The sequence below is a fragment of the Chelon labrosus genome (genome assembly GCF_963514085.1).
Source record: "Chelon labrosus genome assembly, chromosome: 10".
NCBI classification, from domain to species: Eukaryota; Metazoa; Chordata; class Actinopteri; order Mugiliformes; family Mugilidae; genus Chelon; species Chelon labrosus.
In genome coordinates, this window is record NC_140360.1 from 13599002 (window position 1) to 13614909 (window position 15908).

Consider the following 15908-nt stretch of genomic DNA (forward strand, 5'->3'; position numbering starts at 1 on the left):
CAGCAGGATGCCTGAGCACGTGTGAGTGATCAGGTTTTGTGTTCTTATTATAGACCATTAACTCACACAGACACAAAGCAAGTGTGAGTTTAAGCTTTGCTCGTCTCTGGCGTTCACTTACTATTAATATATGTCAATTTTTCTTTTTCAGGCAAGAGGTAAGACCACTCGTTCACTAACTGTGGCTAAAGGTTTTTGTTGTTGTTACAGTATCCCTGCAAACAAACTACTAATAATTATTGATTATGTACTGAATTATTTTGTTTCTACAGAGGAAACCAAAGATTTCAGCTTCTAGAAAGCTGATGCTCAAGGTAAGAGAGATCAAACTACTGTACAATGTAATGCAGGAGTTTAACCACAGGAGAGCAGTAGAGATGTTCAAGTAATACAACTTTGAAAATTCAGCGTCTATAGCCACACCTGAATGTCTCACAGTGAATGTGAAGAAGATATGTAGTCTCTAAGATCATTAGACATAATTACATGTCCATTCAGAGCCTCATGGTGGCAAAGGCCAAGGAGGAATTGGAGCAGGAGATCCTCGTCAAAGAGGAGGAGAAAGAGAAGTATCTGGCCGAGAGATGTTCTTCTCTAAACACCAGCGGACTGAGTCTTGCACAGCTACAGGTAACGGCCTCAAACTCCCTGAATCCTTCGATTTTTCTCTCATCTCACTTCACAGTGATTCACAACCAGTAAAAGCTACGAATGAAGATGCATCTTCCAAATCACTTTAGTTTGCTAACTCCTTTAGAACAGCAGTGGACAAGGAAGCACCTTGGCTTTTTGGTCCCTGCTTAAGGCACCTTAGCTATGGACATAGAGGGATTCAAACCAATGCTTCTTCTCTAACCACTATTCCACAACAGACAATTTACATGTTTTTTTCACAAGCTATGCCATGTGAGCCTCTTCATCCCCCTCGTCATTAAATAAACCACCAAGAATTCAGTGAATTTTCTCAGAATAAAGGTGTAGCCAGCCATTACCTAGTAAGGCTGTTGATATTTGATCTCAACACTCAGACAACTCAAACAAACACATCCCTCTCTTCAGGGCTCCATCAAAAAGCTCAGCCTCCCAAAGAGAGCAAAACGTAATGTATAATGTTAGCTAAGTAGTGTGTTAGCAAACTGTAGCGACAGGTTTCAAAGAGACAGCATATTACTAGCTCTGGACAACCACACTGACAATTCTCCTGCTACTCCAGGTAACCCGTCAACAACAGCGTATCATGGTAAACCATGCCAAAATGAATGCTAATAGAGCAAAAAAACAGAACAACCTCAGCCTGTTCAGGCCTTTCAACTCAGAGGTCTCTTCCCTGATGTAAATACGGCTGATCTTAATCCTTCATGGTCATTTTATATATTTGTCTGACATTTGCCTTTCGTGTCGTTTTATGATCATATCTTCTTGGACCTAAAGCGTGTCAACATTAGCCAGCTAGCTATCGCTCACACTGCCCTCTTTCCGCCACCTCCCCCCTCCCCCTCCGCATGTGTTGTGCACGATCATTAATACCCCTGTCAGCCAGAACTGTATTGTCTGAAGAAATCCACAGCTGTGCAGAGCTTTTTTTTTCAGTGCACACACAGATCAAGCAGCAGCAAGAGATATTTGCTCAATTTGACAAAAAGTGCACGGGATTAGAGTGATTTTCTCCACCTTTTCAGGAATTCATGACACTGCAGCTCTCTCACATAAGGATTATGAAAAGTGAACAGAGGGACTCAATCTATTTCTCTCGTAATATATTTAATTTTAATTTTTGTCTGTGTGGTTATGTGTGCATGCCGAATTTATAGGATCTCTGCAGAGAGCTCCATGCCAAGGTAGATGTGGTTGATGAGGAGCGGTATGACATTGAAGCCAAAGTCATGCTCAACACACGTGAGGTAAATATAAATTATTTTCCCAGTCCAATTATTATCCTGTGGTACAGGACTGTAAATGTAAAGACTTTCGTTAACAAGGCATCACATGAGTTAACAGTGAGTGATACTTTTAGGATGTGGCAGTGCTGGCACCGTGAGAAACTCCTGTATTCGCAAAGGTAAATGCCTCTCAATGCTCTGTCCCTGAACAGATTAAAGACCTGAACATCAAGGTGTTGGACCTCAGGGGGAAATTCAAGAGGCCTAATCTTCGACGTGTTCGTGTTTCTGCTGACGCCATCCTTCGCTCGCTGCTGGGCTCCAAGCACAAAGTCTCCATGGACCTCCGAGCCAATCTCAAGTCTGTCAAGAAAGAGGACACTGAGAAGGTGTGTTCAGGTGGAAAAGGAGAGAAAGCATGCATGAAAACACAAAACATACTCAAACCAGCCCGAGCAAGGTGTGTGCCTTCCTTAGAGTGCATAGTTACAGTTAAGTTTTGGATACACACATGATATCAGCGCTTAAAATGCCAAAGAACTCCTGAAAAGTGTTTATGTGTGTGAAGGGTGTGTTTGGGATATCGAGTAGTCGCCCAATGGAGGGCGGAGAGGGTGCATGTGTGAGAGGAGGTACAGTACCCAAGACAATGATCCCATTGTGCACAGAAGAGTAGCTTTTGTGGCCAGTGCTGCTCACCGGTCAGTGTGTGCACATGTGCAGATTAGCCTGCTCTGATGTGTGCCTGCTTGTTTTGCTTGCAGGGCTGTGTGTGTCTCCAAGTGAATTACATGAATTAAACCAGTTATACAAGTACGTTATTCAGTGTTCCCCCAGGGGATTCCCATTGGAAAGCATGGTCGGAAAAGGGCTTAGGCACAACAATATGATTGTGTCTAAGTCTCTTTGACAACCGTTCTCGTTCGTTTATACCGTCTCTTACACCATCCAACTGTCTACTTTATCTATCTGCAGAAGAGGCCAGTAGAGGACAGCGACTGGAGGAAGAATGTGGAGGCCATGTCGGGGATGGAGGGAAGGAAGAAGATGTTCGACGCTGCCAAGGGTCCTGCCCAGTGAAGCCAGAGAGTGTCATATGAGCAACATCACTCCCCTGAATCAGTTGTCATTGTTTTTTTTCAACCTTTTGTAGACTGTGTGCTTTAGTGTAGGCGTGAGGAGGTGTCCTCATTCTACTGAAAGAGTATCCACTCCTCTGTTTGCTGTTCTCCGACTCTTTCTGCCATGTAGAGTTGTTCTCTTAACTGAAATTTTGATGCACCTTAACCCCAAATATTTAGGCTTATGTTAGTACTGAAGTATTTGTACAGAAATCTCCAAATTTGCAGAAAAATAATTTTAAAAAAGGCAAAAAAAAAAAACAGATTAATCAGCTGATGCAACAGACAAATCTGCAGAAAGAACATTTTTGGGGGGGGGATTAAACTTTAACTTTGTGCTGTGTATAAATAAAAACTGACTCAAAAAACATTCTTTGTTTTTCATGTGTGCTTAGTGAGAGCATTAGCTGTATTCAATGATGATACATGTCCACAACTAAAAGTTCAATTAATGTGTTAAAATTCCTAAAATTACATCTAATACAATATCCATTCTCTGGCAATTGAAAATCTTTAGTGTATGATTATGTCAATATTATTCATGTTCAGTGTTTCTCAAAATATTTCCTGTGCTTCACTGAAAGGTCCATTCTGGATCATTTGCACTTGAGGTTTCACATTTGCATATCACTATTGTAAAAATTTCACATTGGACCACAGCTGGCTTCCAAACGATCATGATTAATCATGATTATATTTATGTTTCTTAAACTCAGACTTAAGCACAGAGAAAGTTTGCCCTTAAGGGACAGGGGCACCAGTAAAGAAAACCAAAGGATCTCCTAATTACAACTGTCTTCCTTTTGCAGGACTGCCAGGACGCATTTAAAAGACAAATAATCAAATATATAAATAATACACTATTGTAGTTGATTAGATTTTGGGGGATTTCTGAGGCAAAAGGATCTCTACAGAAAATGATTTGATCTCATGTTTGTAGGCAGTGACACTGAAATGTCCCACTAACTGCTGCATAGGCTGCAATAAAACCTTTTTTTTTTTTTTTTTTTTTAAAGATAAGAGTGGTTGGGTTTGTTGCTTTTGTTTTTAGAGGAATAAAAATGATTTAATTGATCCAACAGGGGCGGCACAGTGGAGAGGTGGTTAGCACAGATGCCTCACAGCTAGAAGGTCCAGGGTTCGAATCCACGGGCCAACTGGGCCTGGCCTTTCTGTGTGGAGTTTGCATGTTCTCCCTGTGTCTGTGTCTCCCACCGTCCAAACACATGCTCACTAGGTTAATTGGTGATTCTAAATTGGCCGTAGGTGTGCATGTGAGTGTGAACGGTTGTCTGTCTCTCTGTGTTAACACTGCGATAGATTGGCGACCCCGCCTCTCACCCCGCGACCATTCACAGGAACAAGCGGTTACAGAAGATGAATGAATGAATGAATGAATGGTCCAACAGGTACCAGATGTCTGACAAAACACGTTCATAACTAATAAGCCAAGCTGTGTGTTGTAATTACTTCTGTCATGTCCATCTGCACGCCCACTGGCCTTGCAATGGCAAGATCCTTTAGGAGGGGCCATGGACTTGATCGTCTAATTTTGCCTTTGCCCTTTGTAATGGGAATTTACTAATAACCTATATAATGTCATACATCCTTTGTATTCTCTTTTAGACAAGTATAGTTCTGTAGGTTTTTGAAACTCTGTTGTCTGGTGTCCACTTTGTGTTGCTGCCCACAATGCAATGTGGGCAATGCAATGCATTTGCAAATGCTAGAATGCTAGCCAACTAAACTAAGAACATGGCAAACATTCATCAAAAGTATGTTAGCGCTGCCTTCGCTAACAAGTTAGCATTGCTGCTTAGCTCAAAGCATCACTGGGCATACAGCCTTCCAGGGGGTCCAGGTTAGCTCATATTAGAGGAAAATATGTAAAAAGAGCATAGAAATGAAATAAACCAAGAAATCCAAGATATCGTTCACACAGTGGCTCTTTTGAAACAGAGCTATGTTATTTGAGCTGATATGCCTGCACGTCCAGGAGAACATCTTTCCCACAGCTGTAAAACAATCCTCTTTAGCTGTGGTCTGCTTTGCATGTCCATAAAAGACACTCTGTTTCCTCTCTCTTTTTAAAATGTCTTATCCAGATGGATGCAAACAGCCTGCAGCAGCCACGGGTCAGTACGTAAATTATCATGTGGGGGAATGTCTGTGTGTTTCACTTCCATTTATGTGATCTGGTCTGAAAATGTAAGGCACAGTAACACATGTGACACACTTGACAAACAGAGTTCAGTCTTCAGTGTTTCAGATGACACAGCTGTATGCACAGCTTCTTTGGCCAGGGAGTGACATGCAAACTAGTTAAGATAGCATCTTAATGTTAGCCTACATGCTGAGACATCCTTTTCCAAATATGAATGAAGTAGGCTCATGCTTGCACCGTAAAAGAAGGAAGATTCTAGACTAACATCAAACGCTAGACTTCGCTTATCAGTTATTGTGATAGTGTCTCCCTGTTTATTGTCACTTTGCGCCCTGCACAGAATACAGCAGGCTCAGGTGTGGTATGAAATCAGGCCAGGTTGTGTGTGTGTGTGTGTGTGTGTGTGTGTGTGTGTGCGCATATGTGTGTTTTGGACTGAGCATGGGTCAGAGTCCGATACAGTGGGCTTCAGGGTGTGGCCTCACACAGTAGAGCAAATAATCTTACTCACACTGTAAAGACACTCACTGCCCAGTCCAACATGGCAACAGCCGGAGGTGCTATACTGCCGGTTTGATGTTTTGATATTAAATGAGTTGTGTAATTTAAAATAAACTTTGTCAATAATTGTTAAGTAACTGCATATACTTCAGTTACAATTTTGCTTCGTACATAGACTATATAATAATAATAATAATGCCTCAATCATTACAGCATAATGTGTCATCTTTACAACCTAAATATGCTTCTTGGTTTATCTTCCACTTACGTGTGTAAAATCGCCACAATCATAACTCATCATATGTCACAGCTGACATATTTGTCACACTTCCAACCATACAAGGTGAACCTCTCTCACTCTCTCTCGCTCTCTCCCTCTCTCTCTCTCTCATTGCCTGCCTGCCCCACTTCCACACGCCCTCCTCTCTGTCAGGTGGGAAGCTTACCTTTTTGGTCATGTGACACCTCAGTGAACTGCACCGGGGTAAAGGTGGACTGCATTGTGTCGCGCTGACTGTAATTTGACTGCCGCCCTCAGACTTCCAGTCAGTCGACTCTTTTTTCTCCCCGGGATAAAAGTGCACCTGGAAACTTTATATACATATATATATATTTAAATCTAGGGTTTTGTTTTTTCTTCTAACATGTCCATCAGTAGGAAAAACTGGTCGGCTCTGTCCAGGTAAGATTAACGCTGGCGCTCTGGTTTTCTAAAGAAAAATGTGACACCTGTGTTTTAGACCGGCAGCCGATGTTAGATGTTAGTGTGATAGCAGAGTTTTTACTTCACTTTTGCAGACTTGCAGCTTATATTGATTAAAATTATAACATTCACTCAGCGTTGCAACCTCATGAGTCAATAGTTGTGCTCTTATCTGCCCTCATCGGTGCATTCATTATTATTGAAGCCACTTCTAGCTGTGGTGTGATATTTAAATAATATGCTAAGTCACAGTTCAGCATTTACTTCGATAATGTTGCTCTGTTTTACCTTTCAGTAAAAGTATTCATCCAGAGGAAACACAGGCTTCTTGTCGCTCGATAACAGGCTGCATACACCGATAAATACTGGTGTCTACAATCTTGATGCCAAATTTAGATTGAACGGACGGCTTAAATTTGCTTAGAGCAAAACTGTGACTTCATATAAAGGCTGGTTAACAAGTAAAGCAGGTTCTGTGTAGTGGTTATTGAAGCCGTAATCTCTTCTTTCCGACAACCCAAACAAACTATTCACTTGATGGATTTCTGTGGATTTTCCGAGACACTGCATATGTTCCCCATGTCTACCGCCAACCTTGACGGGCCTCCGCCTCCGTTTCATTTTCTGTTTCACATCCATGTTCGTTCATTGCCATGACACTTGTTGGTGATTTGACCCTCAGCCTAGCGCGTCAATGGACGATGGAGGATGAGGAGGAAGTGGAGAGGGAGAGGAGGAGGAGGGTGAAGAGCAGCGCCAATGACCCAGATGATGACTCCAGCCCCACACCTAGAGACACATCCACCGGTGTCAGCACCTCTGGGACTGACTCTTCAAGTGAGACGTCCCAGGGCCTCAGCAGGTTGTTCTCTCAATTTAGTCGAAGCTTGACTTATATATTGTCTGAACATGATTCTCTTGTTGGCGTATACTATTTATACTACCATCCTTGTCTATCTTATCCAGTTAGTTTCTGGCATGTAAGAGGGCCACCACTAAAAAGGTGTATGATCAAAGGAAATGTATAATTTCAGTGGTTGAATTTCAGACACACAGTGAGGAGATTCTTACAGTTTTGCCCCATGGGAGTGTGTCACCTGTATGCTTTTTCAAACACATGAAAACACCTGATACTCTGCATAGAAAGCATGAAAAGCTGTCAAAAACGCCATCAGCTGAGGATCTAGAGCATGAGTGGTCTTCAAAGCGAGAGAAGAGGCTTTCACTAGAGAAACCTGACCAGACATAGGACTGGCAAGTCTTTTCGTCTCTCTCTAGAGGCAATCCATCACAGTGATCGGTCATTAACCTGCGTGCACTGTCGCGCTGTGTATCATCAGTGTCGAGCAGATGCAGCTTGACTTCGTGGAGATGCTGCGAGTCCGCGACGAAAAGCGCAGGATGAGGCACGTGGAGACGCTGAGGCAGCAGAAGGAGGAAGGGGAGGACGACCCGGAGGCCGGCAGAGGGGGAGGCGCCAGGGTGGAGCTGCTGGGGGACTTGGACGACAACGAAGAGAGCAGCGTGTTGAAACCACAACCGCCCACAAAAACAGCCTCTTATAGTTCCACCACCACCACCACCACCAGCAGCAGCAACAACAGCAGCAACAACAGCAATACTAGAACTAGCATCACAAACAGACAAGTAAGAGTACAGTAACTCTGCAATTCTGCATGATAGAAAGTTCTGTTAAAAGGTCTATCACGTTAGTGTCACACTAACCAGCAGGCCCTTACTAATGCCAATAATGCAGCCATCATTACTCCACCTAAATGTTCCTGTTGTAAAAATTCAACATGTTTATCAAGAGATTAGAGACTGGGGCCATAAATAAATTTTACTTTGGATGCTATTATACGATATGTTACACTAACCACATATTAGCCTGCCAGCATGACTAAAAATGGTAGTAGATGAAATGACTCAACCCTCACACACACACACACACACACACACACACACACATCCAAACTATTAATGCTTCACTAAGTCATAACACACTTCCTTCAATAGTGCCACACTGCCGTGCAGGTAATCTGTTCAGGTCACACACAGAGAGTTGTGTTAATCATTCTCCAGAGCCTACAACAACAAAAGCCAAACAGTCATGTTGGAAATATATCAAGAGAAAGTGTATGATGTCGACACATGTGCTATACGTGCTATTTATATTAGAGGATATAAATTTTAGTACACGATACAGTTTGAGTAAATAGAATAGAAAAAAACTGTGTGAATATTTCTCTCGTGTTTTACTGCTGCACTCTTCCTGAGAAGCGGGTTATTATGCAAATCGCCTAAAAAACTTTGATAAGGCGTGCTCAAGGTTATAATTTGAACTTTATCTTTTTATGTGTCGGCCGCTCTAGTTCAGTCCATCTGCAAATGAGGCCATAACCTCACTGCGTTAGGTAATGCAAGGTGTGTCTCAACAGCCTGTGTGCTTCATGCTCATGTTGTCTGTTGTCTCTCCTGTTTGTTTCTTTGTTCAGCACAAAGACGGAGAGTCGTCGGGCAAAGGCCCTGATCCCAAACCCTCATCCGGCTCGGCTCGCAAGTTTGTCAGGTTAACAATGTTTTTTTTTTTTTTGTTCTATTGTTCGCTTTGTAGGTTTGTCATCAAAGAGGTTACAGAGATTCAGATCAAACATTTTATCAAGAAACATTAAAGAATACTGATTCTACTCTGGGAAAATTTGCAGAACAGAAAAGCACAGTGTGGTAAAGTAAAACCAGAAGCCTGATATAAGGTTAATTATAAGGCTAATATTTTATACATTTTAAATAACCAACCACACAAAGAAATAAAAAATGTAAGCAACAATGTGTGCTTACAAGCCAGGTTATGAAGAATACATTTATTAAGATATTACCTCAACTTGTCATATACCTAAAGATTGATCCAGTACTGTGTTTTACACAGTCTCACACAGACAAACCTCTGCCTGATAAAGATAAATAAAATAGTTGAGGAAAATTTTGTCAGAGTAGGCTCAGTTTATCAGAAGTAGCCTGGTGCAGCCAGCTCTGTTTTTCCCTTTGGATACAAAGAAGATCTTCTTTGCATAAAAATGGTTAAGAAAGACCCACAGCTCCAACTTTATTTACCTGTGTGCCTGAATTCAGCTGGTTTATTCATTTGGCAGCTCTTTTTAGCATGGTGGACATATTTTCAGATTTAATATAAAGCTGCACTGCAGATTATTTATTGCCCCCTGCTGGCGGTGAGAGTAATTACACAAACACTGCCGGTGCTGTGGATGATGTATCCCAGCAGTTGCTTTTCTTCATTTAATGGCTCAACAAAGAGGAACAGCCTCGCCCCATCTCATTGTTGTTGTTGTCTTTTCTAGATTTTTTATTTTTTTTTCATCTCAAACATCAGAAACATTTTTGGATGCCTGTTAGATTAAATTAAATCATCAGTTCCTATAATCTTACTTAAATTCTGCATGTACCACCATATTCCTAGCTGTTGTAGCTGCTGTAGCCTACTCCGTCTCTGTTGCCATGGTTGCTGCCCTCTTCAGTTCTGGCACCACCTTTAAAAATGAAAACTATATTACAAAATACTAGATTTACTAAGTGCTCATTGACTTGTTAAGTTGGAACTTGATCGACAAGCCGCTTTTGTGTAATGAAAGTTTATATGTAAATGTAACTTTAATATCCCCTGAAGGCCAGACTCAGATCATGCTGTAATCGACAAAATTTGGTTAATGGATCCTGAATCACTCATTGCTTCCCCACTCATTGTATCTTTAAGTTCACTCACGTTTCCCGGTGTTGCAGTTCTGTCTCCATCTCACTCGACAAGACTCCCAGTGGGCGCACAACTCCCATGACTCCTAGCTCTCCGACGGCCCCCATGTCGCCTCGAGAATTCTACCCCTCCCCCAGGGGACCTCAAAGCCCTGTTCAGAACGGACACGCGCAGGAGGTACTTTAGCGCACACACAAATGCACGGCTAGGTGACAGCATTATTATCTCATCTACATGTTTTGCTTGCCAAATACAGTTTTGGCTGCTCTGTTCTGACACCAGGTCTCACTGGTCCAATAGAAGAAACAGCATCCTCTAGTGTTAGTCTTTGGTGTCAGGAGAAACAAAATACCATAGCTCAACATATTTAGTCCTGATCTGATCTGTGTTGGAGCTGATCTAAAGTAATTATTTTTCACTTTATTTCAGACTGATGTTAATGGCCCTCCCGACAATGGAAACTTTGAACAGACGGCTAAACCTGCTTTCGTCAGACAGAGCTCCAGGACTTTATCTTTCAGGGTAAACACACACACCTAGACACACACACGCACACAAGCATACATACATTATGCCTGGTAAATGCCGACATTAACTTTTGCCAATTTGACTGTTAAAACACACTTTAATCTTGCAGCTGTCAGACTATCAGGTCAGGGTAATTTGCTTGAGTCTCTCAGGCTTATGCTAATAGCTGAAGCCATATTTACCAGCTTTTACTGCTGACTGGATGCTTTGATAACACCCTGACACATCACAGCATTGGAGATGGAAGTGCTGGTCATTAGCTCCTGACATTCGGACAACTGTTAAGGACTGCTGACACTCACGTAGGTTCTGGTCTTCCACAGATGATGAAAAAGAAAGAAGAAGACAGTTCACCGCTGCAGCGGAGGTAAGGAAATATTCTTGTCTTTGTTTTGAGGCTTTTTTTTATTATTATTGTGTGTTCCTCAGTTTGATCGCTAACTGGTTTATTCCGTTGTAGTGCAAGTGTGAGGATGGCCTCCAAGAAGTTTGAGAGCAACACAGTAAGATAACAACTAATTTACAGATGTTTTTGATTCTTGATTCTTGATTCTTTTTTTAATATCATGAGTGAAATTACTGCAGATGTTGTGTTACCGTGACAGTTGTGCATAGATAATTTACAGTGTCTGTAACTTTGGACTAGGACCAAAATGATGATGAAGACAAACAGTCATCTTTCCAGAGAAAGTGAGTTTCTTTTGGCATTTGTGTTACTTTTTTTTTCTCCTAAATGTTTGTAATCATTAAAACTTTAGCCAACGACTACAGCCAGACATGTGCACACACGCACTCTGTTTTTTTTTCCAGCTCTAGGCAGAGGATTTCATCCAGATCAATCCAGGAGAAGATGGAGAGACTGGCTCAGGCTGCACAGGTCAGAGTCTCAGGCCACAGTGCACAGTGGATCATTCTTACTCCAGTTGTCAGTATTACCGATGGTTTTCTCTTGACTCCACTTCGTTCGTGTCTACAGAAGTCAGAAATGACGAAAAGTCCAGATGTGACCCAGAGGACCTTGTTCCTGCTGGAGGAGGTGTCCAGGAAGAGAGGAATCTTTGAAAAGGAGCAGCCGGCACAGACTTCCACCAGTCCTGGAGTTTCCAGACAGGTACGTTTATCACTCACATGTGACTTTTTATTATTACTTCAAATTCAAATTTGGCACACGTGCTGGCTGGACTCAAAGATGAAGGGACCTGAATTTGGTGCTAAAAGATCAAAGGTCACTGTGACATCACAGAACAAGAATTAATTAACCAACTATGACATCATTTATTCCGTGATGAAAGCTATCCCTCAAGGTTTAATTCATCTAATGAAAAGCCATTTGCAATTTCAAGAAGTTCTAAGGATAGATCCCCTTTTAATGATAAATGGCAGTGATATAAACAATGTTAAATGCAGCAATAAACATATACGTAACACTTTCTACGAAAAAAGGAAAATATCTCCTAGAGGCAAAGCTTTTTGGAACAACGTCTTTGAAGGTTTGTTTGGCAGAAGGCATGGCTATTACCATTTAGATATTGTATTAACAACAAAATTAAAGAACTGCACTTTAAGGTTTTGCACAATATATACTTAACAAATTTATATCTCTCCAAATTTCTAGACATTGCAAACAATTGCACTTTTTGTAAAAATGAACCAGAATCATTAACACATGTATTTTACTACTGTATATATTCAATTAGGTTTTGGACTCGACTGGAAGAATATATATTGTGCAAAACTAAATGTAATGTGAAATTTGAATGTAAAAAGATCATCACATATTTTGTTCATGACAAGGACCAGATTGAATTTACTGTCAGCTTGTTGATTTTGTTTGGAAAGTTTCATCTACACAAAAGTAGAGTAGCCAAAGTAACACCCTGCTTCATGCGATTCACGTGTGAATTTGAAGAATACATCAAAGCTTTGAAGTGTACAAACTCTGTAAAAAGTGAAAAAACTGTTAAATTATATGATACATGGTTTAAAGAGGAATAATTTGAAAGTTTTATTTTACATTTTTACTTTTTTATTATCACTTCTTATTGTAACAGATTTTGTCCCCAATGTCCTCTTACCTCATTTATTTAAACCTTTAATTTTGTATTACCTTATGACTGATAGTTGAGCACGTCTGCTTTATTTGTATATATATGTCTTTTTTCAAATAAAAAAAACTTTGATAGTAAAAAAAACAAAAACTATGACATAGTTTTGTACAAATCGAAGGGAATAGACAGAATAAATAAATTAAAAAAAAATGTTTAAGTTTAATGATGTTTTAGATCCAAAATGTCATTAAATGTATTTAATTCCTTCTGCTGCATCTGTTCCACAATGCCAGATAATGACTGGATTGGAAATGCAGATTCAGTTCATATAAGCTGAAGCTTGACGTGTTTGCGGAGGCACTTTGTATATTTTGCTCTTAATTAACTGATAATTTCTCCCATCATTATCGTCGTTATCAGGAATTTAGAAGCTTCACATCAGGGATGTCAGACCGGATCAACCGCTGGCTCAACAAGACCTCCCCTACTGGATCTCCACTCAGCCCTGTAAGCTCACTATGTGTCAATATCTGCTGAAAACTGTAGGAAGTTTACAAGTGTAGCATCTGGAAGCCAGGGGGCAGTAGTACTCCTTCAGTGGGATGTTTTAGTGGGACAGGACGAACAAGGAGTTTGTTGTTCCTGTAACTAACAATTGATTAGTTTCTATCATTTTTATCATCATTATACATAATAAGTAGTCCGGTAATCTCTGACCAAAGTAATTCAGTTACATTCCTTATATAATAGTATTTCTGTTTCACTTCCATCACTTTGTGATTTATGTTCATAGGAAACATCTATATTTTTTTCCTTTTTCTTTTGTCTTTAATCCTGTGGTGTGGAGAGCTTTTCTGTATAACAGGTTGACTTCACTTAAGAAGCTCAGGTTAATCCGTATCTTCAACATAGTTCCTACAACATACAGTTTCTGGGTTGAGTTTACTTATAACAGTGACTGCAGGGACACTGTAACCTCTGCTACATCTGAGCAGAAACAGTTCAGTCATCATCGTTTACAGATAGTTGTTCAGTACGTGTGTCTCTCTTTTCCTTGCATAAAGAAATACGACCGTACATGCAACTGTATGACAGCCAGACATATTTATATGTTTATATATTTATATTTATCTGCCATTCCAATCAGTTATGTTCCATTTTGACTCAGATTTAGAATATATGTATTATTATTACTACAGTTTTTTCTTTCTAATACTGCTTTTATTGTTTATACTGAGCATCTTGCAGAGCTGAACAATCTCATTGCACTGCACAACAGTGTTCTGCAATGACAATAAATTATTTTCTTTTCTTTTTTTTCTTTTCTTTTCTTTTCTTTTCTTTTCTTTTCTTTTCTTTTCTTTTTGTAGGATTTGAGACATGTGAACATCACAAGTAAGAGGAGCCTGTTTGAGAATAAAGGAGAGGACGGCATCTCCAAAGCCAGCCCTGGAAAAATCTAGTGTAAAGGCTCCTCCACAGGTATAAACAGTATATCTATACACTGGATGCACGTAGAAACATTACATCACAGTCACGGTGCACGTCGGGCCAATTCCATGGAAGCTTTTGTTTTGATTATGAAATTAAAATGTATTTCCACAGCAATGATTTATATCCTGTCTGTGCCTTTACCTGTAGGATTCCCAGTACGGTGTGACCAAAGATCTGGAAGATTAATTGAAGCAGTGACTGACTGACTTGTTTCCTTGTTTGTTTGTTTTTTTGTTTCTTTTTAAATGTTCCTTCTTCAGTGCCAGAGCACACAAGAGGAACAGGCAGGGTAAGCGGAGAAAAGTACAAGGAGAGTTTTAGCTTTTACATACTGCTTTAAAAGTTTTTTGTTTTCCCACACTCACGCATTGCTTCTTAGAATATGACTTTGTCTTGTTTCAAACATTAAAACACAAGAAAAAGGTGTTGAAATGCTCCCTAATGAGCAAAGCAGGCACAAGAGGACGAGGAAGGTGACAGAAAAGGAGAAAAGGATGGTGATATTTGTTTTAAACTCTTCGGCTGTTTGCCTCAACTTTGTGTAATTTGTCAAGCACTTTAAACAGGTGAGGGTCTTAAGGATAATGATACCTACTGTATGTTTATTGAATGACAGTAGCGGGAGCTGTAATTGTGACTTTTGTCTGATCTGCCAAAAAAGAAAAAAAGAAAAAAAAACCTCTATTGTCTTGTTTTTATCTGGACTTGTGGAATAAAATGTTTTACTACAACAAACGTGTGCCGTCACAGTCTGATCTGAAATGAATAAACGCTCTTTAACTTATCTGGAAGGAGGCGGGATGTAGATAAGAGTTGTGCGCCTGGGTTTTGTCAGTTGTGAGGTGCCATACTGGGCTGAAAGGATGTGCATGTATGTGTGTGTGTGTGTGTGTGTGTGTGTGTGAATCACTGTCTGCGAGCAACCGTGGCTTTATCTGGATCTTTTGGTGCTGCAACCCCAGAGGCCATGCACGCACAGCGGCCTTATTTGGGAATGGTGATAATGTGGAGTACATGCTATCTAAAAAGTTATTAATAACACAACAAGGGGGTCTAAAGCCTCTTCTCCACAACACACTCTGTCCCTTCACCCTCGGACGGTCACCTCACATTCCTGTTAGTGAAAGTAAGGACCTCTCCTCTGCTCTGACTGCACACTGAGTCTCTCCATCAGCTCTCTTCCACTCCATCTGGTCCTCAGGTAAGAGTGAAACAACAACAAGGGAGACAAGGAAAGAAAGAAAGAAAGAATGAAATCAAGCTGGATTTACAGAGGTTGTGTTTAACGTTCAGATTCACCGCTGCACACCAGATCCTGCCCCGCCATGTCGGACAACGAGGAAGTGGTGGAGGAGTATGAAGAGTAGGTTGAAGGTTGCTGCCGTTTCTGCTGTTTCTGTTCAAACACGCCGAACAAGAGCACATACACCCGGTCTGACGACTAGCGCAGACCTGCGGTTTCTGCACCTATATCGTATTGACAGCAAGATGTTTTTGTAATGAGATGATAAACTGTCACGTACTTGTGTTTGGGACATCAGTACTAATTTAGATATGTGTTTGGTTTTCACAGGGAGGTGGAAGGTAAGAGCTCTTATCACCACTCAACATATACAATGTCATTACAGACGTGATCTACTGATAAAACTAAACCTTCAGACAAATGTTCTCTCTGATCTCAACATGGAAACCTGCCAGCGCTG

General features: G+C 40.7%; 2 protein-coding genes across 2 annotated transcripts; both read left to right on the forward strand.

Moving 5' to 3' along the window:
• Positions 1–269: 269 nt before the first annotated feature.
• tnni1a (troponin I type 1a (skeletal, slow)) lies at positions 270–3761 on the forward strand. The gene is made up of 5 exons (XM_084552879.1): positions 270–314; positions 499–630; positions 1812–1901; positions 2093–2269; positions 2856–3761. Exons 1-5 carry the CDS (start codon positions 306–308, stop codon positions 2958–2960), a joined length of 513 nt encoding a protein of 170 aa, XP_084409005.1. The 5' UTR covers positions 270–305; the 3' UTR covers positions 2961–3761.
• A 1790-nt stretch (positions 3762–5551) lies between these two features.
• On the forward strand, positions 5552–14939 carry lad1 (ladinin). The gene is made up of 14 exons (XM_084552762.1): positions 5552–6348; positions 7052–7231; positions 7710–8016; positions 8865–8938; positions 10165–10312; positions 10565–10657; positions 10987–11030; positions 11124–11166; positions 11310–11353; positions 11474–11540; positions 11640–11774; positions 13132–13218; positions 14082–14193; positions 14353–14939. Exons 1-13 carry the CDS (start codon positions 6311–6313, stop codon positions 14172–14174), a joined length of 1353 nt encoding a protein of 450 aa, XP_084408888.1. The 5' UTR covers positions 5552–6310; the 3' UTR covers positions 14175–14193; positions 14353–14939.
• Positions 14940–15908: the final 969 nt, after the last annotated feature.

What these genes read in the sequence shown, in the direction of transcription:
- lad1 (XM_084552762.1), top strand. Translation starts at nt 6,311, where the DNA reads ATGTCCATCAGTAGGAAAAACTGGTCGGCTCTGTCCAG. An exon ending in AGTTCACCGCTGCAGCGGAG is followed by an intron (nt 11,031 to 11,123) that starts GTAAGGAAATAT and finishes ATTCCGTTGTAG; the next exon opens with TGCAAGTGTGAGGATGGCCT. An exon ending in AGAAGTTTGAGAGCAACACA is followed by an intron (nt 11,167 to 11,309) that starts GTAAGATAACAA and finishes ACTTTGGACTAG; the next exon opens with GACCAAAATGATGATGAAGA.
- tnni1a (XM_084552879.1), top strand. An exon ending in TCATGCTCAACACACGTGAG is followed by an intron (nt 1,902 to 2,092) that starts GTAAATATAAAT and finishes GTCCCTGAACAG; the next exon opens with ATTAAAGACCTGAACATCAA. An exon ending in AGAAAGAGGACACTGAGAAG is followed by an intron (nt 2,270 to 2,855) that starts GTGTGTTCAGGT and finishes ATCTATCTGCAG; the next exon opens with AAGAGGCCAGTAGAGGACAG.